This window comes from Brachycentrus maculatus, unplaced genomic scaffold, assembly GCF_059751285.1.
Source record: "Brachycentrus maculatus isolate JH-2025_06_01 unplaced genomic scaffold, ASM5975128v1 h1tg000216l, whole genome shotgun sequence".
Lineage (NCBI taxonomy): Eukaryota > Metazoa > Arthropoda > Insecta > Trichoptera > Brachycentridae > Brachycentrus > Brachycentrus maculatus.
In genome coordinates this window covers 1,906,622-1,934,044 of record NW_028280967.1, presented here as the reverse complement: position 1 = coordinate 1,934,044, position 27,423 = coordinate 1,906,622, and the positions used below count along the sequence as shown (strand labels likewise).

The following is a 27,423-nucleotide window of genomic DNA, read 5'->3' as shown; positions in this document are numbered from 1 at the left end:
ATGTTTTCGGAATGCCCAGAAAATGTACTATATCCCAGCAAAAGCGGCATATTTTTAACTTAATATTTACCTGCTAAAGGGCAGAAAGTGTTGTTTTTGCATTTTGAAGAAAAGGTATTGTTTAATTATTTTTTTAAATATACTTAATATTTTTCAAATGGAGAAAATACATTCAGATTTTACATAAAAAGATCTGTTGCACAGTAAAAAGATCAATAAGTGGCTTGATATTTATTTTCAATACATTTTATTTTATTTTTAAACTTTAAAAACGATCTCCTGAAAAATCGAGTTTTTTTATTTATGACGTTGTTGAAAGGAGTAAGCGAATTATGATATCTACTTCCTAAGTGCAAAGTGCAATTTGAAAATGTTTTTTTTTTAATCATTACCAGAAGTAGTTTTTTGAAGGCAGTACTTTTGAGAAACAATTTGAGAATATAGCCCTGAATAAAATAAATGAAATTTTCACATCAAAGTTGAATAAATTTCGCAACATACCATGGTTTTGTTGATAACGTAATTTTAAAAACGATTCAAAGTAAACAAGGCGTGCAAATGCGTAGTTTGTGTTGTTCCCGATAAAGGAAAATAAAAACTCCGTCCAATAAGGCAACCATTTACATTACCTTGGTACAAATATGTATGGAGCGATTTAATACGAATACATGTTGTTTATGCGGATGTAAAACCGATTAAACGGCGATAGGCGTGTTAGTCAGCCGGCATCTTGGCAGATTCTTGTTAAAAAAAACGTAATGAAAACGGCATTTTATGAAAGTTCCACTCGACACGCCATGCAACTCGGGGGAGGTACTGTCAAATTCGAACCCGATTTAAAGAGCCGATACTCGATAGGAAATGATTTATAAAAATGGGCTCCGTGACCTCTGCCGCAGTGCAACAATACATACAAGTATAGATCGCATATACTCACGTGCAATAAGAAAATATACAATTAAACTCGTATCTGACATTTGGTATATTAGTTCGTTTTGCCTGTGTTACGCGTACAGTGAGCGAAGGCGCCAGACGGTACTAAATCGGTACATTATCGATGTAAATTTGGGCTATTTCTCGTACGTTCCGGTCGCTGTTATTGCGTTCTAAAAATACTTACAAGAAAAATGTTAGAAATTACACCATTGTTTTTTCTCACGCAGCGCACAGTAGAAGAAATCCATAGACAAAAACAATTTTGACGTTAAATGTACATAGATATTTATTGCTTTTTTCCCGAGATCAGCTGACGTGCGTTTACAATTTAACTAACCAGGATAATGTAGGTACTTGAAATAAAGTAGTAAAATCTTTTGTAATTCGTTTTGATGTTTTTAGCTTTGGAAAATCAAGTAATCTAGAGCGTTTTTAAATTAAATACATGGTTTAAATCTGAATAAAAATGAGGCAGATCAAATAAATTGAACATTAATTTCAAAAAATATTCAATCTAAAAAATAAATACGATCGCACCCAATATCTCTAAAGGCGTTGTAGTCCCGTGGTTAGTGTCTCGGACTCTTAGTCAGAGTTTCTCGGTTCGAACCCTCTCACAATTTGATACCTATTTCTAATAATGAACCGCTTAGACCCACAGAAAAAGTATGAAATTGAAATATTAGTGTAAATAAAATAGATTTATATAAAATAAACATGCGGGATTAAAATGGTCTTTTTTACTTTTAATCTCCCCCCTCCCCCCCGACAAGTGTACAATAATTTATCTGTTGTATGAGTTTCCCATCCAACAAAATTATTATTTCTACAAAATTGTAATGCCTTACACGATTTTGGACTCGAAAGTTCAGCTTCTTAAATTCAATAACGCCGTGTCAGTATGTTTTATTATAAGACTAACAACTTGATCATAATTTACTTTGAAAAATAGTTGCATGCAATACTGAACATCCATTTGAGGCACATATTTTAGAGGGCGGCTAGATTTATTATCTCATGGATGTCACTGACCAGTCAGAAAAAGGGTAAAATTTATTTTTTGACACATTGCTTTTTATGAATAATTGCAAAAATAAACTTATAATAAGGCAGCAAAAGTTTTTTTTTTTAATTTTTCATTGATTGATTCGGCATTTACTTTCAACTACTTAAAAAATCATCAAAAAATTTTCAAATGAAAATAAAACATGCAATTTATTTTTATGCCAATTATTTATGTATTCCTGAAGGCCGCAGACCCCCAGGCAGACCTCCAAAAAGGTGGAAAGAGAGCTGGAAGTCAACATCAGAGGCACAAACAGATCCTTAGGTTCTAAAAAAAGAAGAAGATTTAGATATCCATCGATTCAACAATTTTTTTATTTTTAATTCATATGTAAAATTAAATATTATCGCCTTCACAGGCTGCTAGGGGCGTTCACTGAAAAGGGATGAAAACAAAAAAATCAATATTCTTCAGCTTTTTTTCAACATTTTTCTAAGTCTGTTTCTTTATAGGTTCTTCCCTAAAAATGAAAATACAAAATAATTCATAATTTATTTTAATTTCGTATAAAAATAGAAAATAATGACAAAATACAATAAATATTTTATTTGTGATAACATTCCTCAAACTGAAGTAAAATATAAATGTTTTATATATGAATATTTTTAAATGTCCAGGTACGTGATATGTAAATATAGGTATACATATCGCTCACTCCTTTCAAAAACGTCGTAAATCAAAAAACGTAAATTTTCAGTTGTGCATGTTTTCGGAATGCCCAGAAAATGTACTATATCCCAACATAAGAGACATATTTTTAACTTAATATTTACCCGATATAGGGCAGAAAGTGTTGTTTTTGCATTTTGAAGAAAAGGTACTGTTTAATTATTTTTTTACATATACTAAATATTTTTCAAATGGAGAAAAAACCTTCAGGTTTTACCTAAAAAGATCTGTTGCACAGAAAAAAGTTCAATAAGTGGCTTGATATTTATTTTTAATACATTGTGTTATATTTTTAAACATTAAAAACGTTCTCCTGAAAAATCAAGTTTTTTGATTTATGACGTTCTTGAAAGGAGTGAGCGATATATATTGTGAGCATACTGCGAAAATTAATCTTTAGAGTTTTATGAATTTGTTTCTCAAATTCTTTAACAATGTTATTGGAATATTTTATTTACAAACACTTTTTTTTTATATTTAGAAGTAGCATATCGTTAAATTATGCTTACAATATTTCCCGTTATTCTCAAAGCAGAGGCCAGTTCGATACAGAATTTGTTTTAGTTTGTCTGATTGAAATAAAAGACGACCTCCAAAGAATTCTTCTCAAGCTCCACTTGACATCGGAAAATTCAACATGATGATATCCATTGACAAGACTAAAAGCATGACCATATCAAAGAGTCCAGTTAGATGCAAATTAGTTGTAAACAACAGGACCGTTGAACAGGTGATGAAATTCAAGTATCTCGGAGTTGACATCAGTAGCTACGCTGATCTATATGGTGAGACTCAGAAACAAATAAACAAGGCTGCAGTTATATCCGGATGCCTCTGAAACTCGGTGTGGAGGAACAAACACATGAGAATAGAAAGTAAAATGAAAATATACAAAACGTGTTTGACCAATAGCCACTTATGGGATTGAGGCAAGAGCAGATACTTCCAGGACAAAATCTCGACTTCGAACCTCCGAGATGAAGACTCTCTGATCGATAACCTGAAACACATGGCGAGACCGAATAAGAAATACCGACATCCAGAGCATGTGCAAGACGGAGGATATTGTGAGGTGGACAACGAAGGCAATACTGGAATGAACATATAAACAGAATGTCAGAGACAGATTTCCACGTATCGCCCTTCAAGGTAACCCTGAAGGACGCAGACCCCCAGGCAGAGCTCCGAAAAGATGGAAAGACAGCTGGGAGTCAACATTCCAAGAGCGACATGCAGAGGCACAAACAGATCCCTAAGATCTACAAAAAGAAGAAGAAGAAATAAATGAAAACATGTTTTGGAAAAATCATACATTTTAGAGCTATCCTTCGACCTTAGAGGATCGCTTTGAAGTACAATTTTTTTCTAAATCAAGCATATATTTTGAGTAGACGCTCTGTACCTAACTGGCTTTTACAATGTTTTGTAAAAGGGTCATATCATAGATATTTCTTCTCCTTCTTCAAATCTTTATCTGCACCCCATGGTGCATAGAGCACTGTATCATATAAACGCAGTGTTATCTTGATAGTTAACACATGAAGGAAAGGTGATCAGCCCTCCGCTTCAGGTACCGGTCCAGGGTAATATTAAATAAACATAGAGTGAAAAAATCACTTTTATTTATTTGACCCCCCCCCCCTGGGGATCAAACCCGGGACCTCCAGAATGGTAGCCGAGCATGCTGACCATTACACTACGGAGGTGGATAATATATTTATATCATAGGTATTTATGTAGTATTTATTATTATAGTTTTTTATTTCATAATTTACAAAAATATTAATTGAAAAATATATTTATAACTTCGTTTAGTTGAATGACAATATAATTTTTCATGTGTTTTTGTTAATAAAATACAACTTAGTAGACTCAATAAATCTGTGTTTGATTTAAAATTAATACATAAATTAAAATGGAGTTCTACAAATTAAACGCCAAATCAATAAATACATCATTAACAATTTGACATTAAACACAATTATGGAAATGTTTTGTCCCTAAAGAAAGAAAGAGCAGAAAATCTTTATTTTTTATTACAATTATTAGCTTTTTATGCTTCTAGTGTAATTTATAATAATAAATTATAAACTATGGTTATTATTAACATTATAAAAAAGTATAGTACTAAAATCATCACAAATCAACGTATCAATCTTTTCAAATCTTCTCTCCGTCTCGTTCTTAATGAATGGGAGATTTTCACTGGGAGGAGTATTGGACTTAACATTCTCTACACATATAAAAGCATATCTGAAATATCAATAATTTAATTTATTTTCAATGCAAAATTCGCTAATTGAAATAAAGTACTATTAACACAAACAGTTGTCGGCGGTTTTTTTTACCAAGCTGACCATAATTAGGGGTCGTATACTAATCACAAATAACCGCAAACCCAATTCCGATCTGTACAATGTTTTTCGGTATTTCGCGTTCTACCAAAAGTAAGCAAATAGAACGCTTATAAGCGTCTCCCGCTGTCTATCAACAGTATGTAAAAGACGCTCTTATGGTGGAGGCTGACCGGAGCATTCCGTCATAACATAACGTCGTAACATCGCTCGCGGCGAGCATCCGAAACTATGCGCTTGGCTCGGTGTACTGACTGCCTGAATGCTCGCATCGTAACGTGTTACGATACAACGAAATGCTCCGGTCAGTCTCTCCACCTTTAGGCGTTTCCAGCAAACAATGTGTTAAGCGGTTACATATTGCATCATTACTCATATGGAATCATTACTCATGGTGGCAATGCCGTCAAAACTAGTGCACAAAAGTCACTCAGGCATCAGTCCGAAATTTGTCACCGGGGCACATTAACGTTGAGATAACAGGGGTCGCAAGTTCTGCAATTCAAAACAACTAATGCCATCACACTTGATGACGACACAAAATGAAAGTTTTTTATTGAAATAAAAATATAAATAATTATATCCTGCACATCTTCCTTATTTGCTTACAATTTTTAACACGAATAGTATCAATTGTTTCGTGATTTTTTTTATATTAATTTATTAAACTGTAAAAAAGTTAAAATTGCCTATTACTAAATTTAAAAATAAAAAAACAAATGTTGTAAATATTAAGTTTAAAAAAAACCTAATCTCGTTGGCCTAGATCTAATACTATAAAAATAATAAAAACTATGAATTCCAAGGAATTCATAGTTTTTGGTACATATTGACGGCACATACGCCATACTATCATAAGCCAGAAAATAAAATTTAAACTAATAGGATTTAGACATATTTGGTCTGTAACATTTGTAATGAGTTGTCCAAGTTTAACGCCCAAGAAAAAATGTAATTTATAGCATTTTTTGTGAATTGGAATGTTTTTTTTTTTTAAATGCATAAAAAACTGAATTTGTTGATTTGTATAATCAATATATGAACAACTAACTTCGTGATTTTTCCATTTTAACTTACTAAATAGCCGCACGAGATTCCTACTCAAGCCCTGCTGACTGTTAAATAACTGAATGTTTTAGTAAGTAGATATTTTTAAAATATTAATTAGTTTGAGGAATAAGCTTTTTGCTCCGAAACCGGTCAATGTTTTAATTAATTTATAATATTACATATAAAGATATACATTGTCGATTGGATATTTAGTGATTTTATAACAAACTTATACATTGTTAACACACTTAGGACGGGAAAGGTATTTCTACCCGTTTGGTCGATTGATGCTTACGGGCGGGGATTTTGTGCCAGCCTCATTTCAAAATTTCAAAGAAAAATAGCCTTTCCGCACATTTTGACATATTTAACTAAAATATATAATATTTAAAAAGTGTAATTCGATCATTGTTGCACCGAATGAGCGATATAGTGATTTTATGACAAAGTTACATATTCTTGAACTGTGGCTAACGATAGTATACGTATATAGTGTTAGATTATAATTCTTAACCTTCCCCTCCCGGTGATATGTATTTACTACAACTCGACTTTAAAAATGAGAATATCAATACAAAATATAATAGATACGGGCTCACAATTTTTGTATTCCTCTGTAATACTTTTACGTGTTACATTAAAATATTATAATATATGGTTAATTATTTGCAGCAACGGAAATAAATTGAAATAAAAAATATCGGGGAAAAGAATTACCAAAACACGTTTCTCAGAGTATGTGTATGTCGCACTTTACATACACGCGCACGCGGCTTCATACTGTTTCCGACGATCTCATTTTAGCTGCGCACAAGTCGTCATTCTGGGTGGTCATGTCGCTACGCTAGCTATGGCAGATACTTTTGATGTATTATTTTCTTTTTTAGGTACTTACCAGAGCTAACATTACAAAATTGATACATTTCAACTTCAGCTATGGTCAGTAAAAGCAACATTTAGGAATATTTACATTTTTCCCGTTTTTAAATCACATGTTCATATGGCGTACAAAATACATATCACCGGTGCACGCGGAAATTTTTAGCACCGTAAGGGAAGGGTTGACCCACGCTAGCTAGCTAAGTTCGGGCGTTTTTGTTGACCTTATCGTAGAGTTCTGGGAATGCATTTTCGCAGTTTAGCTTTGCGCGCATCCGATCATAGAGTTGATGGTGAAACATGGTTCGGAATTCGTCTCTCGTGGTGTACGTATCAGCGTACAGCATCTGGTATCCTTTATTCTTTATCACAAACTCTTCAATCTTCCGAGTTGACTTGACCTGAGAACAGATGAAAATTAATGTGAAGAATCAGTTAAAAATACATTTTAGGTCACGAGGCGTAATAATCGTCGGTTATGTATGTATGTCCGCCTCCGTAGTGTAATGGTCAGCATGCTCGCCTACCGTTCTGGAGGTCCCGGGTTCGATTCCCAGGGGGGTTTAATAAATATATAAGTGATTTTTTCACTCTAATATTTATTCTATATTATCCTGGACTGTTACCTGAAGTGGAGGGCTGATCACCTTTCCTTCATGCGTAATCGATCGAGATAACACTGCGTTTATATGAAGCAGTGCCCTATGCACCATTGGGGTGCGGTAAGGGTTTTATTTTATTTTTTTATATATTATATGTATGAGGAGATGCATGAATGTAGAAGAGGCGAAGAATGTTTGCAAAGACAGAGTGGTGTGGCGTTCGATTCTCTCTGCCTACCCCTGCGGAGAAGTGGCGTGATGGTTAGTTAGTTTGAAATGTCAACATAGGTGAACACAATATGGATATGGAAGTCTGGGCATTCACAGGGCTTACGACGATCATAGACATGGTTAAGTGATCACTTTACACACATGTAACATTCACCAATTCAATCCACGATTGACAACCATAATACTAAATTTTTTGGAACTTCTACATATATTGATCAATCTCGCGACACACTATGAGCGAGTTCACAACAGCCATCTATGTTGGAATTAGGAAAGCTTTTATCAACCAGAGAACCTTTTTATTTGTACGTAAGGTCCGAATCCTGGATTATATTCACATACTTGATACACATACCGGCCTGAAAACATGATTTTTTTTTATTCGGCTTATAATTTGACCAGTTATTTTATTTACAACATTTTGAGTATATCCAAATACTTGTTCACAAATCTAGATTATCTCTACTTAATATTATCCATACAAAAAAATATACAATGTGGATCCTTATGGATAAAAAGTCCCCAATTAACAAATTTTCTAGTTGATGAAAAAATATTTAGGATTTATTATGTCAATCTGATGCAGTGTCCTAACTTATTATAACTGCATCAGATTGACATAATGTTGACTTGATTGTTATTAATATGAAAGCAAGATGATCAGCCTGACTGTTCAGATGCCAATCCATATGAAATAAATATAGGAATAGAATAAAATTAACAACTATGTAGTTTTTCCCACATGCATGTACTTTTATTTGACCAGCAACCGGGTTTCGTCATAACCGATATCATCAGACTGGTCTGTTATGTCGAAACCCGGTTGCTGGTGAAATAAAATTACTGTGGAAAAAATTACATAGTTGTTGTTTTATTCTATAAAATACAGTTCCACCAAGAAATACTTGAGCCCAGTACAAAAAAAAATCTGTTTTTGGTCTACAATAATGAACGTATTGTGACAATAAGTGTCACCTGTCAGGGAGACAATGAATCATGTCGATACGTTCAATATTGTAGACCAAATACAGACCTAAATATTTTTTTTGTACTGGGCTCAAGTAACACATCAAAGTTCAAGTAGCCCCGTTCTATGGTACAAAACTTATATGTAATAAAAGAGTGAAAATTCTTCTATTATAGAACCTTTAATTTCCGGATATTTGGCTATGCCTTGCTTGCCAGTTCAAGCGCTCCTGTGAAATCAAATATCTACCGCATTATGGTTTCCCGGTCAGTCAAGTTTGGCGTATCACTCACCGTCTCATAGTCTTTAGCCTTGGGTACGCCATACACCCCGATATCAACGTACATCTGATGATCGGATCTGGTATCAGCCGGCTGCAGCATCCCTGGCCGATGAGGTAGTTTGAAAGGGCACAGCCAAACAGGATATACCTATACACAGTTTTTTTTTTTTTTAATTTACTTAATACATATTTTTATGGTAATATTATAATATTTTGAGTGTGTCCAAATACTTGTTTTTTTTTAAAGGAGTCATTTTTCATATTATTTTTTGACATCTCAACATAGATGAAGAAGAATATGGAAGTTTGGGCATTTACGGGGCTTAAAATCATCATAGGCTGGTATAAGTGATCACTTTACACACGTGTAACATTCGTTAACATGAATTTGAGTAGCATGGTTGTCAATCATGGGTAGAATTGGTGAATGTTACACGTGTGTAAAGTGATTGTATTGTTTCATTAATTGATTCGGCAGTCACTTTGTGGTAAAATCTATTCATTTTAAATTAATGTTTTGCTTAGTAAAAAATACCGCTATTTCTAAAAATCTACTCTTCAACCTTCAACGTCCCAAGAACCCAACTCTAAAGTTAAGAATTAGCTTCACATACGGTGTTTGAAAATGATGCTGAATGCATCGAAACATGTGTCACAGTAGATTTTAAGAAATGGTGGTATTTACTAAGTAAAACATTAATTAAAAATGATTATATTTTATTTGATAGATTGAGAAATGCCAAGATCAGGGAAATATGCGAGATCGAAGATGTCGTTAGGTGGGGAAGGCAACGAAGAAGACAGTGGTATGCGCATGTGAGGAGAAGGGAACCATCCAGACTCCCCCACATCGCATTGTACGGCCAACCCCATGGTAGACGTCTCCCGGGCAGACCACCAAAGAGATGGGCCGATAGCTGGGAATCGACGTCGCAGGAGGCTAATCCCTCTTAAAAACAGGCCGTAAGGCCTATAATAAGAAGAAGAAGAAGAAGAAGAAGTATTTGATGAGCCCGCTCAGGTAAATCGTATTCCGACTTATCAGCCCTGCTTTACCCAAGTCCAATATTAACCCATTTGTCTTTATTGAATAACCCGAGCAGTGTTTGGACCGTCGTTCTTTCGGCTTGTGGGTGACAATTTCCTACACTGACAAATATTCTCGCCAAAAATCAACAGATAAGCAGTTAAAACAAAGTTCCGTAGACAAGTTCAGGTCACACCGACCTCAACCTCCTGGTGGAAGGCCCTCAGGGCCGGCCTGAGCGCCTCCACGGGCAGTAGCATGTCCTGGATGACGTGGCACTTCTCGTACAGCCTCTTCACGGCGGCCGTCTGCGTTATCTTCAGCAGGGCCACCTTGGGGGGCATCAGCCAACCCAGCGCCAGGCGGAATAGAGGGCTGTTGCCAAACGGGATGATGTCCTAAAAAATCATATCATATATTTATAGATTTGTAGAACTCCATTTTAATTAATTTAAACTTCATGTCACGTCTTATTAAGACATTATCAAACACTCATAGAGTATATTATTTTTTGACATCTCATCCAAGATGAAGAAGAATATGGAAATCTGGGCATTTACGGGGCTGACGACCTTCATAGGCTGGTTTAAGTGATCACTTTACACACGTGTAACATTCATCAATTCTACCCATTATTGACAACCACACTACTCAAATTCTTGGAAATTCTATATATGTATATGAACCAATTTAGAAACCTTGTTCTTGAATCACTAGAACTTCACTAGAGACATCTATTGGTGAGATGTAAAGAAGACATTATCAAACACTTTATGAGTGTTTGATAATGAATGTCTTAATAAGACAAAATTAAAATTAATTAAATTAAATTATCATATCGTAGTCATACAGGAGAAAGTGACCAAGTGCATTGACTGTTTGATATCTTACTATCTTAATATTGCCCTGAAAAAATCCCAAAGGATTTTAAACTTTAAAGTATAATATATTGACTTGTTAAAAATGACTAACTGCATTAGCGTTTATTTTCTTGCCAAGCAAAAGTGACTGAAATGACCCTCCTGAACTGTAAATAAAAGCAGAATTCAATCAAATAACCTTGTTTCATTTTGGATATATTTTACAACAATTTAAAATGGAATTCTACCAACTTTTTAGCATTTACAATAAATAAAAAATAGGTTGATTTTTTTTATAACCCTTTGCACTGTAGTTTGCCATTCTATTCCCTGTACCCTGTGAGTGCCCCTGCCATGGTGCCAACAATATGAAGTGTCAATCCTCAAATTTTTTTTATATATTGTTTGTTTTACTTTTCAATTTAATTAAATCAGAATTATACATGTACAATTAAATAGCAATAAGTCCCGGAATTTGATTGAGTTATGTTTCTTCTTCTTCTTCTTCTTTTAGGACTAGGTCCTGTCACTCTCCGGCTTGCTCCTGGGAGGTGGAAGACCAGCTATCCTTCCATCGTTTAGGTGGTATTCCTGGGGGTCTGATCCTGCCTATACTGCTGTCCGCTGCCACCCTCACCACTCGATCCGAACTCGATCTTCCCACACGATCTCTCCAGAAATGTCTTCTTTCGTTGAGTTATACACAAATCAAAAAACATTCCAGTGCAAAGAGTTAAGTATGAAATTCTTACTCAAAATGGCAGTTCAAACCTTCTAGTTTTCAACTGTTAATATGATAACCCTCATGATATTAACACCATTGTCAAATCATGTCAACTTTTTTCAAATTGTCATAGAAAAAAAATGACATTTTATAATAATACAAGATTATGAGCTTATGCTGGTTCTCACCTGTAATTCCCAGAAAAGCGACCTGGTATGTCTGTGGTAGTAGTCCCGGATCGGAATATACTCTATGTGGCCGTGCTTTATTCCTCGAACATGTGTGAAGAACCAAGGCTTGTGCCAGGCGCCTATTTCATTCACCTAAAAACATGTCTTCAAATACAAATCCACAATACGCTCACTCCTTTCAAGAACGTCATAAATAAAAAATCGTCAATTTTCAGTTGTGCATGTTTTCGGAATGCCTAGAAAATGTACTATATCCCAACAAAATAGGCATATTTTTAACTTAATATTTACCCGCTACAGGGCAGAAACTGTTGTTTTTGCATTTTAAAGAAAAGGTATTGTTTAATTATTTTTTTAAATATACTAAATATTTTTCAAATGGAGAAAAATCCTTCAGGTTTTACCTAAAAAGATCTGTTGCACAGTAAAAAGTTCAATAACTGGCTTGATATTTATTTTGAATACATTGTATTATATTTTTAAACAAACATTCTCCTGAAAAATCAAGTTTTTTGATTTATGACGTTCTTGAAAGGAGTGAGCGAATTATGATATCTACTTCCTAAGTGCAAAGTGCAAAGTTTTTAAAATTATTTAGTGTGCTATTGTATTCGTATGACACAACTGTATGCACTAGTTTCGAAGCAAGTACTCAGTGTACTCAGGAGGCAGTGTTATCTTGATTGTTAACACGAAGGAAAGGTGATCAGCCCTCCGCTTCAGGTACCAGTCCAGGGTGATATTGAATAAATATTGGAGTGAAAAAAATCACTTATTTATTTGACCCCCCTGGGAATCGAACCCGGGGCCTCCAGAACGGTAGCCCAGTATGCTGACCATTAATTACACTACAGAGGAAAATTAAAAAGACATTAATAATTGAGCAATTTTAGATTTTATAACATACAAAAGAACTTTGTTATAAAACACCATCAGTTTCAGTTTAGTTCAAAGTTGAAAATCAGCTTTTATTACAGTAAAAGATTTAAAACACATCACTACATATTATCAATACTTGAAGCAACAACTTAGCAATAAATTTTATAACTTATAAAATAAAATCATTATCAGTTTTAGTTCAGTTCAGACCAGAAAATCGGCATTTATTGTAGTAAAAAATACAATAATTTTCAAATAGTTAGTTCAACAATCAAAAAAAGAAATATTATTTGTTATCAATCGAATACCCACGGTGCCGTCCCTCCCCTGGGTGTCGCTCATATTCCCAGTCATGATGACGGCCTCGTCCTTACTGAACAGGATGCCCTCCACGAATAGCGCGGGATGGGGGCGTGACGCCTCCCACTGGAAAAGTTTGGCAATTTCCTCCTCTCCGCGAACGGGCTGGTATTGGAGACGCACATATCTACAAAGAAAGAAATGTAATATATCACATTCGTCACATGAAAAAATATATTGATCATACTAGACTACTAGAGTGAACACTCCAACAAAAGAAAGCTAGCTAGTACAGAATCTGTGTTACCAATACTATGATTAAAAGTACTTATTTATATAATTAGGGGAAATTTCCAAACAGTACCTACATAACTTATTGCATTAGTACCTATTCTGAGAAAAAATGGTATAGGAAAAGCTGAGGCATTTGAAATTGAAGGAAAAAAGAAAATTTAAAAAATGCTTAAATTAAAATATAAAATGTATTTATTATTGTATATTTTTAATATAATTTGCAATATTTTGAAATATTAAAAAATTCATAATAATAAAAATAAGAATAAACCCATAATTAACAATATGACTTAACGACAGTTCCCACTGATGAGAAATAAAAAAAGAATAAATACATAAATAAATAAAAATAAAAAACAACTCTTACCACCTCTTGAACGTCCCAAGGATGCAAGTCCAAAATTTGGACTTAGCTTAACATACGGTGTTTGAAAATGATGCGGAATGCAACGAAACATGTGTCACAATAGATTTGAAGAAAAAATAGTATTTACCGAGTAAAACTTAAATTAAAAATGTTTTATTGTTATTATTGTGGAATAGGATCTAATAACAAGCCAAGCTAGCGGTTCACAACGGCGTGCTGGTACCGACACTAATGTATGAAAGCGAAACATGGAACTGGCAAAGGAAGGATGAAAGCAGAGTGAACGCTGTTGAAATGCGCTCCCTCAGACGAATGTGTGGAAAATCATTGTATGACAGAATTAAAAACGAAGATATAAGAAAGGAATGTAAGGAATAATTGAAAAGATTAGGAAGAGTTCTTTACGGTGGTATGGACATGTGGAGCGAATGGATAACGAGAGAATGACTAAGAAAATATATGTGGCGAATGTAAGAGGGAAAACAGAACGAGGATGACCAAAAAAGACTTGGCACGATCAGATCAATCAGAACCTAAAATCTGGCGGTGTCAAAAGTCTGGGCATGTATGGATGTGAAGGAGGCGAGGAATGTATGTCAGGACAGAAGAGTGTGGCGTTCTATCCTCTCTGCCTACCCCTGCGGAGAAACGGCGTGATGGTAGTAGTAGGAGCTAATTACATATCACTAAACTTATAGGTATATGATACAAATTTTAAATAAAATGAACTTACTTCTTTGCGGGAATGATCTTGATTTCAACGGCAGTAAGGAAGCCCAGTGTACCGTGTGACCAGGGCACCGAGTAAAAGAGGTCGGGATTACTTTCCTGCAATACAAAATACACTTTAATATTGGTTACACCTTTTGATATGCGTTTGAACATTTTATTTTATAATAATAATAATAATTTTGCATAATTTACGGTTGATTTGAGTACGCTATATTTAGCAAAGACCCTTTTAAATGTGTTTTACATACTGGGCAACGTCACCTACATTTCTTTTTACTTCCCTGGGAATCGAACCCGGGACTTCCAGCACTGTAGCTAAACCCCCTTACTACTCCTTACATATTTAAACCGTATCCGCTTCCTATGAGGTGCATATGGAGTTCACAAACTGTCTCCAGGCTTTTTTGTCGGCTGCCAGCTCTCTTGATCCTCCCGAAGTTCAGACGAGAACTGCCGACAAATAGTCAGCAGTGGTCGTCCTGGGCGGCGCGAACCTTATGTCTTGTAAAAGAGACAAGCTTGATGGCACCTCTCGGGAGGCATGCAGAGTACATGGCCTAGCCAACTGAATTAACGACAGTTGTGACCAAGATTTGCTGCGTCCTACACCTTATGGCTTCATTTTTCACAAAATCAAACGCCTAAAATTCTTCGCAGACACCTATTGTGAAAGATTAGTACACGGCTTCTATAAAAGAGAATAGGAGCAATGCAGGCATTGTATAGGCGGCATTTGGTCTTCACCGAGTATAAATCCGGCTACTACTACTACACCACGGCAAAAATAAGATTATTATTATATTAACGACTAATTATTCAATTTAGTCCGCCTCCATTATGTAATGGTAAGCATGCTTGGCTACCGTTCTGGAGGTCCCAGGTTCGATTCCCAGGGGGGGATCAAATAAATATAAGCGATTTATTCACTCCACTATTTATTCAATATTACCCCGGACTGATACCTGAAGCGGAGGGCTGATCACCTTTCCTTCGTGTGTTAACGATCAAGATAACACTGCGTTTATATGCAGTGCCCTATGCACCATTTGGGTGCGGATAAGGGTTTGAAGAAGAATTATTCAATGAAGAAACTGGGGCTATAATACCATTAGGCGCGCTTACTTTCGTGCAGGTCACCATGCTCCCGTCGGCCAGGACGAGCTCGTATGCCACGCACGCGTGCTGGAACAGGCCGTGCACGTGCGACGAGGACTCCACACCCGTCCCCATCACCAGCCCGCCCACGGTGAGGTCGTCCAACTCGGGGGTCACAGCCAGGGACAGCCCCAGGGGCAGCAGGGTCCTGCTCAACTGGCCCATCGTCACGAGAGGCTCGCAGCGGACCGTCTGAAAAGGCAAGCGTAATACGATGGTTGAAGAACGCTGTGACGCTGGAGAAGAATCCTGAGGATATCCTGCACAGATTTACAGATAAAGAAAGAGATTCTTCTTCTTATTCATCTTGGTGTAGGCCTTATGGCCTGTTTATTAGCCTCGTGCGACGTCGATTCCCAGCCGTCGATTTATCTCTTTGGTGGTCTGCCCGGAGTCGTCTACCTTGGGGTTGGTCATACAGTGCAATGTGAGGGAGTCTGGATGGTTCTATTTTCTCACATGCGCATACCATTGTCTCCTTCGTTGCCTTCCCCACCTAACAACATCTTCAATCTCACATATTTCCCTTATCCTGGCGTTATAAAATAAAACATATGTTAGTTGTAAATAGATGTTACTCTAAGTAATAAACATAGTCCGCCTCCGTGGTGTAATGGTTAGCGTGTTTAGCTACCGTGATGGAGATCCCAAATCCTAGTGAAAATAAATATTAGTGAATTTTACTCTCCAATGTTTATTTGATATTACCCTGGACTGGTCCCTGAAGCGCAGGAGTGATCGCCTTGCCTTCATGTAAGTAATGATCAAGATAACACTGCGTCATTATGATGCCATGTCCTATGCACCATTAGGTGTGGATAAGGGTAAGAAGTTTAGTAATAAAGCTGATACACATCCAAATATCGCTCACTCCTTTCAACAACGTCATAAATCAAAAATCGTCAATTTTCAGTTGTGCATGTTTCCGGAATGCCCAGAAAATGTACTATATCCCAGCAAAAGCGGCATATTTTTAACTTAATACTTACCCGCTACAGGGCAGAAAGTGTTGTTTTTGCATTTTGAAGAAAATGTATTGTTTAATTATTTTTTTAAATATACTAAATATTTTTCAAATGGAGAAAAAACATTCAGGTTTTACTTAAAACAGGTTGCACAGTAAAAAGTTCAATAAGTGGCTTGATATTTATTTTGAATACATTGTATTATATTTTTAAACAAACATTCTCCTGAGAAATCAAGTTTTTTTTATTTATGACGTAGTTGAAAGGAGTGAGCGATATGTTATATACATGTAATAAAATACCTAGGTACCTACCTATACATTTTATTAAGTACTTACAAATAGTACCTACATAAAACAGTTCTACCACCAGATGTCGCATGCGTCGCACTGAATAAAACAAAAGACATCAGATAGAAAAAATATAATATTGTTAACTGTCAGAATCAGATAGATAGAAAATTATTGTAAAGATTAATTAAGAATAAACTTTTATTGTCGTTTCTTTAATTACAATGCAACACATTGTTTATTTTATTATTATACACCCACTTTACATATTATTTACACCCAATTTACGTAGGAAAATATTACCACGTTATATACATATATCAAGGAAAGACTCTCAGCTATCCTGCCAGAAACGATTCCTTGAATACACAAATGTATGTTTACCATAGCTCCGGTATCCACTTCCAAGATGTCCACCAGATTGATGTGGATCTTGTAGTGAGTGTCCTTGTACAGGGGCCGGCGAAAACTCATCGTCTGCCAGCCAGGACGCCCGGTGCACATGGGTACCTTCATACCACTGTCCCTCCATGCTTGAACCTGAATAAAAAAATCAAATATAATAATGTTTGAGTTGTGGATGAATGGATAGAGATGTGGAAGAATTTATGTATTAAATTTTCAATCAAACACAGGTTTGGCTGGCCTTATCGATAACTTTATTCTTCTAACCCTCATCCGCACCCAATGGTGCATAGGACACTACATCGTATGGACGCAGTATTATCTTGATCGTTACTTACATGAAGGCAAGGTGATTAATATAATATTAAATAAATATTAGAGTGTAATATCAATAATATTTATTTTCACCCCACCCCCTCCAGGAATCGAACCCGGGACCTCCAGCACGGTAGCTATACACTTGTGTAATGTTTGTCATTCAGCCCGTTGTTGAACATGCATTTATTTTAAAAATAAATAAATGATGCCAGACATTTAATATGTGTAAATATTTTGTCCTGTTTTCGTCCGCCTCCGCGGTGTAATGGTCAGCGTGTTTAGATACCGTGCTGGAAGTCCCGGGTTCGATTCCCAGAGGGGTGAAAATAAATATTAGTGATTTTTACGCTGCAATATTCATTTAATATTACCCTGGACTGGTTCCTGAAGCGCAAGAGCGATCACCTTGCCTTCATGTAAGTAATGATCAAGATAACACTGCGTCAATTTGATGCAGTGTCCTATGCACCATTGGGTGCGGATAAGGGTTATAAGTAAGTAAGTAAATATTTTGACTCGAGTCACCTTGACAGTGAAAAGTTATGCAAATATTATGAATGTCAAGTGCCTTACAATGTTCAAGTGCCTAATTCAGGTGTGAAAAGATTAAAATCAGGACCCGTGTAATATACACATGCCAGACATGTAAATACTCGGCATTTTTACTTATCAAACAGATTATTAGAATTTTTAACCCATAAATAGTCCAGTAGGTAAGTAAGGTAATTGTGTAAATGCAGTATTGTGAATTGATGAAGTATAATAATAATTACTTAGTATTTTTTTTAATTACCTATCGTCAAAGTGACTTTGAAATCAAGCTACGGCTTATGTAAAACTGCTTATTTTGGCCATACTTAGGCTTCAACTTCACAACTTTTATAGCCTCAAGTGGATTTACTGTTAATGTTTAAAGTAACTATTATTTCAGGTCAAAATAGACAGGTGATGAAATTCAAGTATCTTGGAGTTGACGTCAGTAGCTACTGCGATCTATATGCCGAGACCCAGAAACAAATTAATAAGGCTGCAGTTATATCCGGATGCCTCAGAAACTCGGTGTGGAGGAACAAACACATGAGAATAGAAAGTAAAATGAAAATATACAATACATGTGTTCGACCAATAGCCACATATGGGATTGAGGCAAGAGCAGATACTTTTAGAATAAAATTTGACTTCGAACCTCCGAGATGAAGACTCTCCGATCCATAACCGGAAACACATAGCGAGACCGAGTAAGAAATACCGACATCCGGAGCATGTATAAGACGGAGGATATCGTGAGATGGGGACGACAACGAAGGCAATACTGGAATGATCATGTAAACAGAATGTCAGATGACAGACTTCCACGTATGGCCCTTCAAGGAATCCCTGAAGGACGTACTAATACTAGTTTAGAATTTCGGATAAAACGGTTAATTAATTTTAAAAAAATACGTTGCAAAAATCTTCTAAGCTCTCTCCTGTAAAGTAACAGATTTGCAGATAGAGTACTTTACATAGGGGCTGTTGACTTGTAATATAGTAATGACATTTTAAAAAAATATATTTTTATAAATATGGAAAACATAATAATCAGATTGAAAGAGAACAACTAAAGTTGTAGAGAATTACTTTTTTCCGAAAATTTCATTATCGCCATTTTTAGTCTAAAATTGAAAATAGGCATAAACCAAGATGGCGACTAGCGCAAAAGTACTCGGTCGTCGCTCCAGAACTCTTCTTTCTCTTTTTTTTGCTCACCCACTTCCATTTTGTCTTAGCAACTTGATTCAATGGGTTAAGCAGACACTCGGTATCTCGGAATTTTATCTAGCCTATTAATACTAATAAGATAAGCAGATAAATATTTCGGTCATAAATGTCAACTTGTGACAGGTGTTTGGATTTATTTTACAAGAGTGATTAACAATTATATTTCAAGATATAAAATTTTGATATAAAAAATAGATAACGACAAAAAAAAATATATTCCCGTTATGCCATATTGATCCAGAGAGATGAGTAGATTTTATTTATTGATTCTTGTACAACTATGTATTTATTTCATTTAATTATTTATTTATTTATTAACGGCAATACTGCCTTTTACAAAAAATAATATTTAAAAGATTACATAGAAAATAATAATAAATTATATAAAATAAAAGTAATGAAAAAAGAAAATATAAGTACAAGTAATAAAAAAAAATACAAAACTTGGTGAAAAAAAGATTTTAAAAAATTGTACAAGTTAGGGAAGCTAATAATCACCATAAAATTCATAGCAAGAGATCCAAAAAGTGTTCTTTAAATTTTGACTTAAAGACATTAATTGATGTACCGTAGAACGGGGCTACTTGAACTTTGATGTGTTACTTGAGCCCAGTACAAAAATAAATAAATTACTATTTGGTCTACAATAATGAACGTATTGTGACAATAAGTGTCACCTGTCAGGGAAACAATGAATCATGTCGATACGTTCATTATTGTAGACCAAATACAGATTTAAATTTTTTTTTGTACTGGGCTCAAGTAACACATCAAAGTTCAAGTAGCAGTGTTCTACGGTACTAAAAATATCAGCCAACCATGTATCAAATAAAAAAAAATTCAGCTCAACAAAGGCTATATTTAAAGAGCCAAAATACAGGTAAATTGTATGTACATGTATATTCAAGAAATAAATGAAATAAATTTAAAAAATTAAAAAATAAAAATAAAAGAAGGTGCATTTCAGAAATACAATGAGACCTCACTTAGTGCAGAGGATATGTTTCAATAATTTCCAGCACTAAATGAAGTGCGTACAACCTCGATATAACAAACTAGTTGGGGTAGGGGTAATATGACAAACTATGCACACTGCCTCGATGGCGGCGCTCCAATAACATGGCAAATCGTGGATACCTCCTCTATGGCAGCATGTAATATGGCTAATCATGCATGCCGCCTCAATGGCAGTATTCGAGTCATACGGCAAATCATGCATGCCACCTCTATGGCGGTGTTAGAGTAATACGGCAAATCATGCATGCCACCTCTATGGCGGCGCTCGAGTAATACGGCAAATCATGCATGCCACCTCTATGGCTGTGTTAGAGAAATACGGAAAATCAAGCATGCCGCCCCTATGGCGGTGTTAGAGTAATATGTCGAACCATGAATGCTACCTCTATGGCGGCATCGAGTAATATGGCAAACCATGTATGCCACCACTCCAGTGCTAAGGGTTAAAATCTGAATAAACATTTTTTTTTCATCAATTGATCCGGCAGTGTAATATCTATCCATTATTAATTCTAGTTTTACTATTTAAATACCACTATTGTGGTACTTGAATTAAAAAATTTAATTAATATAAATTTTAACTGGACGAAAGTAGGATACAGGTTCTAAAGGTGGACTGACCGGAGCCTTTCGTCGTAACGTAACACCTTACGATGCAAGCATTCAGGCAGTCAGCACACCGAGAAGTTACGACGAAATGCTCCAGTCAGTCTCCACCTTAAGGATCGCCCTCTTCCCTTTTTTGTATAAACTTTGGGTTAAAATTATAATAATAAATAAAAAATAAAACCCTTATCCGCACCCCAATGGTGCATAGGGCACCGTGTCATATAAACGCAGTGTTATCTTGATCGTTTACACATGAAGGAAAGGTGATCAGCCCTCCGCTTCAGGTACCAGTCCAGGGTAATATTGAATAAATATGACAGTGAAAAAATCACTTATATTTATTTTACCCCCTTGGGAATCGAACCCGAGACCTCCAGAACGGTAGCCGAGCGTGCTGGCCATTACACTACGGAGGCGGACAAGATTTAAATGTAAAATTATTATTTTTAATTAATGTTTTACTTAGTAAATACCACTATTTCTTAAAATCTACTGTGACACGTGTTTCGATGCATTCCGCATGATTTACAAACACCGTATGTGAAGCTAATTCTAAATTTTAGAGTTGGGTCCTTGGGACGTTGAAGGTTGAAGAGGGGGTAGTAAATAAGAAACAGCTACTACCCCCTCTTCAACCTTCAACGTTTCAAGGACCCAACTCACAGCTACTACCCCCTCTTCAACCTTCAACGTCCCAAGGACCCAACTCTAAAATTTAGAATTAGCTTCACATACGGTGTTTGAAAATGATGCGGAATGCATCGAAACACGTGTCACAGTAGATTTTAAGAAATAGTGGTATTTACTAAGTAAAACATTAATTAAAAATGGATAGATTTTACCACAAAGTGACTGCCGAATCAATTAGTAAAATTATTACTTATACCATTATTGAACTATAAATATGTACACACTAACTACTCAAATTATATCCTTACTAATTATTTTTGCACAAATAACTGTTCCAGCATATATTTGAGAAATAAATAAATTAATACCTATTAAAAAAGAATCTCTCCTGATAAAAACAAATTATCAACGATTTAATACCCATATAACACGTATGAGCAATTAATAAAAATAATAATAATTATCTTGATAAGAAATTCTGTAGTCATAACTAATAAGTGAAATATAAAAATATATATAAATGTTACCAAAAAGAGTTCATAGTTCAAGAAATAAATAATTACAATAAAAGATTTAAAAGACAAGCATAAGCTTGTAATTAATGTTTCTAGAAAAACCCAGATTTGTGTATAAGTATTTGGACACACTCAAAATTTTGTGCATACATAAATACTGTTTAAAATATCCACAATTATTTAGATTAAATGTTTCTGCCAGTTAAATTAACAAGTGCATATTGTAATGGCCCTGCCATTTCTCATTCGCACTTTTACTGTCCCTTTTAGAAAGTCGAGGGACTCGTCATTTGCTTGCAGTATGTTGTCCGGTTTTTAGTATGCGTTCCCATGACCATCATAAATTGGTACAGCATTTTATGATTCTCTACCCTAAAGCAAGAGGGTTTTTAACATAGTCTAATTTGGTACTTCGTGAGAGTCGGGTGTAACATAACTTAACAGAGCTGTTTGGAAGCACATGAGTATTGACTGCCGTATTGTTTGTTTTAAATAAACATAAATATAAATAGTCGATACCGTGTTATTATTTAATACTCGCTTCCGTCCAACTTGCCTCCTGACAAAAAGGGGACTAAAGTGTCCTGTTTAATGTGGACGTCATCGAGTGCACGCGTACGCTGATCACAAAGTGTCTTCGGTCATCGCGCACGCGACGCGCCCGTCCATAACATTACAATATATCTATTTGTTAATTCTGTTTTATTGAAAAATAGATGAAAAAAAATGTTATTCTTTTACTGCTTATATTTTATAAATGATCAAATTCTAATATATTAATTATTATTTTCCGAAACCTAAATATTTTTACTGATAATCTGATGTTTTTTATAATTCAAAATACATTAGTTTTAAAGTTACGCAAAATATTATTTTTAAACAAACTTTTGAGTAGTGTGGTTGTCAATAGTGGGTAGAATTGGTGAATGTTACACGTGTGTAAAGTGATCACTGTGGTATCAAACGTTTTGATCAATATCACTAGTCTGTATTTGGCCGAGGTACTTATTTATTTTCTGTACATTTAAGTTTAAATAAATAAATAAAAAATAATGTAAGAAATGGGTTAGAGTCAAATGACTATCCTTTTTATTCCAACATATATGACTACAAAGCCATATGTGAGTTATCACAGACTTTACGAGGAATAATTCATAAATTATTGACATATTCTAAGTGAAACAGATCCAAGATATTGAGAATAAATTGTTTATGCAAGCATTGGCTCGCTTATTATGGCGTTATTCAAGATGAATTTAAAACGTCATGTGAAATAAACCAATACGCAATGTTGACATTTGCATACTGGATAGGGTAAACGGGGGTAATGTTGACACCTCCGGGATACTGCCATGTGTGAATGCCGTCTTAAGAGGAGGATCTAGATCACATGTTCTTTGGGTGCCCGTTGAATGACGGCTACCCGAGCTTCCTTTCAGACCTCTCCAGCATAAACGTTCCATTTCCCACCAACATCTTAACCTTACTAACCTCCCCTAACAAACTTGTTTATAAAATAATTTGTAAATACCTTAAAATTAATTGTATAAATTTGTAAAGGTGTATGATAACTTACTAAAATAACTCACTAAACAAACTAACATTACTAATAAAACTAACCCCACTAACAGGAATACTAACACTTATAAGTCAAATGTAAAAAGTGTAAATAAAGAATAACTCGACACTGGCTATAACACCCAAGAAGGGTGAAAAGCCATCAAAAAGAAGAAGAAGAAGAATGTTGACACCTCTCTAGTTATTGACACTGTCACTTTATTATGGGAATATTATCTGATATAAGGCACATCAAAATGTTGAGAAAATACAGTAATCGCAGGGAACTTTATAAGGGGTTGTGGAGAATGGGATTGCACGTCCACGGAGGCTCGGTTACGTGATCTGATAGGGCCGCCCGCGTGACGCGCTCGGCAGGGTTGTGATTGTCTATGGTCTGCGGTCATTATCTGCTTGAGCGCCGCACAGTTAATGTTTTAAATTGTATTTTTACATTTTATCCAGGAGAAATAACTGAAATGAGTCATTTAAAATTAAAATACAATTCAAAAACATTAACCCCTTACAATCTTCCCTCTGATAATGCGGTGCCTATCTCGATGTTATAAGGGGGTTTACTGCACATCAAAATTTATGCCACGAAATTACTGGCAAAAGGTATCAGTAATCTAATTTTGTCTACATGTTTTTGCTAGTTGAGTTAATAGTGTTATACGCAACATTTTTGGGTATGTACAAATCCTTGTTCACTAACTAACCATCGCGCCGCTTTCTGCAGGGGTAGGCAGAGAGACTAGAACGCCACACCACTCTGCCTTTGCAAACATTCTTCGCCTATTCCACATTCATGCATCTCCTCATACATACCCGCCGATTACTTAACTGTATATTATTTTTGTTACATCTTCCATATTTTTACATTTTGACATAAAAACATTCTTAATCCTACCATAGGTTGGTCCCGTAATCTCAAACGTAAAACATAATGAGATTTTACGTGATGAATGTGGAAGAGGCGAAGAATGTTCGCAAAGACAGAGGTATGGCATTCTATTTTCTCTGCCTACCCCTGCGGAGAAACGGCATGATGATTAATTAGTTAGTCTAATTAACATAAAGAAGTTTTATTTTTATTTTTTAGTATTTTTTTAAACTCTTGAGAATATGAAATATTTCAACAGTTTTTTTTTTAGTTTGATATTATGAATGATTCATTTAAAAATTGATATTGAGTGACCAATCTTAAAGCGAGAATAACTAGAGTCTTTACCCTAGGTATATGAACGTTATTTTGTCAAATACCAGTTAAAAAAATTTTACCAAAAAAAAACTTTTATTATTATTATTATTATGTGTCAAAGTCGAAGAGTAGGACATACAAATGAAAAATCACAAAAAAGTTACTACTCAATGATATTTCAAAGGGAAAAAATCGAATAATGTACAATTAAAATTTAAGTTATATATTTGCAACAATAATGAAAACCTAATCGATCGTTTCAAAATAATATGGAGCCATATTAAATCAAATATAATAATTTTAAATTTACGTAAAACATCCACGTCGAATGGACTTTTACTTTAATGTGAAGTAAATAAAAATAAAATATTACCTGCTTTTGAACTTTCTTTACTTTGCTGTCGTGCTGCTTAGGAGCACTGTTCATCCAAAATATAACAGAGTTCCGCATGTATTCCCATATTTGATATAAGAAAGAAAGCGGTAACAGGAACGTTATCACAAAAATCCACCGATAATTAACTAAAACGTGCTCGATAACACTATCAAAGGAAAATTCGCGGCCCATTTTTATTTGACGGATTTTTAATAATGTTAAGTATTACTGTTGGCAAGGCTGAATATAAAATGAAGCTGAACGTGATGTCAGCGGAAAGGCAAACAGCAACTTAATTAATCAATTGTAATGCTTTACTTATCACTCCATCGCCCAAATTATCATTATCACCCGAAGAACAAACCGAAATCACGTCAATTTTGCCGGCGAACGGAGACCAAAGACAATAAGTTTTGTTGTTGGACAAAAAGTCATAGACAACATCATTATAATCAAACTTGATCAAATACGCAGTATTAGGTACTTTTTTTAACCTTTTCATAGCCGCAAATAAATTACGCCGCTGTGTTCATCAACCAAGCATTTTCTGGAAAAATTCAGTGTCTATTTTTTTGTTATATTTATTAAATTATAAATTACATACCAAATGTTATATCCCGCATCGATTGTTAGAGTTTTATTCTTGAAGTTGATTTGACCTCATTTGGATATTTTAGGATTATTTTTTTTTGATATTGTATATAAAATTAATATTAAAATACATAAGGTAGTAAAAATTAAAAAAAAAAGGTCTGGTATAAACGTAAGTTCATAACGAGAGGCAAAACAATATACTTACTAAAGGAGTAAAATAGTTTGGACACAGAAAATGACTGATGGGAAAACCAAAATTACAATACTTATGTTGTCAAAAATAAAAGCAAAAGCCAAGGGAGACTTATATATCAACGTAATGTAACTAAATACGTAATGTATTAAAAGACAGAGTGGTGTGAAGTTCTTTCCTCTCTGCTTTACCCTGCGGTAAGGTGATAGTAAGTTAGTTGTCGTTAGGTAAATATAGAGAAATTACCTGCTGACATTTTATATCATTTGTATCAAATCAATCCAATTGAAAAAATCAGGGTGGTAGTTTGAAATGAATTATAAAGTGATGTAATTCATTTCAAACCACCATAATAATTTATGTATTTTTTTAATAAAAACTAAATAAAAACAAGTTTTAACAATTGAACCCACTTGTCGATACATAAAAACACTGCACAGACCGCCGCGCCGGCGGCCTAAGAAGAGCGGTCGTAGGGGGTTATCGTAATAATAACTAATCATGGCGTGTGTTACTGTACCTACAAATATTTTTTTTGGATACAATAAGTAAATTCACATAAAAAACAATACGTTTTTTTGTAAAAAAAACATTTTTATTTTAAAAAAACGTATTCTGCTAGTAGGAAATGCTAGTAGAAATCGCGCTCCCATCGAAACAGCTCCATCATACGGGCGGCTCCGTCCATGGGATTAAAGAATTCTGCGAAAACCAAAATTTCTAGCAGTCAATTTTTATCGATTATAAAATATGGGGCGCCTATAAAGTCCGCCTCCGTAGTTTAATGGTCAACACGCTCAACACGTCAAATAAATATTAGTGATTTTTGCACTGTAATATTTATTCAATATTACCCTGGACTGGTACCTGAAGCGGAGGGCTGATCACCTTTCCTTCATGTGTAAACGATCAAGATAACACTGCGTTTATATGACGCAGTGCCCTATGCACCATTGGGGTGCGGATAAGGGTTTTATTATTATTATTATAAAAAATATGGTCAAGTATTATTTAAATACACTCAATACATCATAATTAAATAAATCAAATAAAGTTAATCAATTGAATAGGGAATTGTAATAAAATACCTAATTCCTAAACATTTAACATCTCCAACACCATTTCTGATAATACAGACTTCTTCTTGCGAGGTAATTTTCTTAAACTAGATATAAACGGGTCAGAGCTAAGAAGAAGTCTGTTTAAAAGATCGGTATTGGTAACGATTCTTGATATTTTTCTAGCAAGATCCCGCCTAAATAATTTGATAATTTGATTTGAGGACTCTGCAGGCTCTTCGGAGAGCTCCCCTATTGATAATAACGAATGATCAATCACCTCGGACCCATGAATCAAAACTTTGTGCACGGAAGGTGGTAAATTGTACCACGGAAAAGCCTGAACAAGTTTTTGAACAGTTTTTAGA

At 34.9% G+C, this 27,423-nt stretch overlaps 2 protein-coding genes across 2 annotated transcripts in view; both read right to left on the bottom strand.

The window, feature by feature from the left end:
- Nucleotides 1–1,188, bottom strand: part of Wnk (Wnk kinase) — a 60,678-nt gene extending 59,490 nt beyond the window's left edge. The window contains exon 1 of the mRNA XM_088264141.1: nucleotides 1,121–1,188. The gene's annotated coding sequence lies outside the window, so the exon portion shown is untranslated. The remainder of the gene's footprint in view (nucleotides 1–1,120) is intronic.
- A 5,761-nt stretch (nucleotides 1,189–6,949) lies between these two features.
- On the bottom strand, nucleotides 6,950–25,631 carry LOC148306975 (delta(24)-sterol reductase-like). The gene is made up of 9 exons (XM_088264137.1): nucleotides 25,208–25,631; nucleotides 17,206–17,361; nucleotides 15,534–15,758; nucleotides 14,413–14,507; nucleotides 13,031–13,205; nucleotides 11,837–11,971; nucleotides 10,265–10,462; nucleotides 9,048–9,185; nucleotides 6,950–7,355 (listed from the first exon to the last, which is right to left on the bottom strand). Exons 1-9 carry the CDS (start codon nucleotides 25,400–25,402, stop codon nucleotides 7,155–7,157), a joined length of 1,518 nt encoding a protein of 505 aa, XP_088120263.1. The 5' UTR covers nucleotides 25,403–25,631; the 3' UTR covers nucleotides 6,950–7,154.
- Between the last annotated feature and the right edge of the window lie 1,792 nt (nucleotides 25,632–27,423).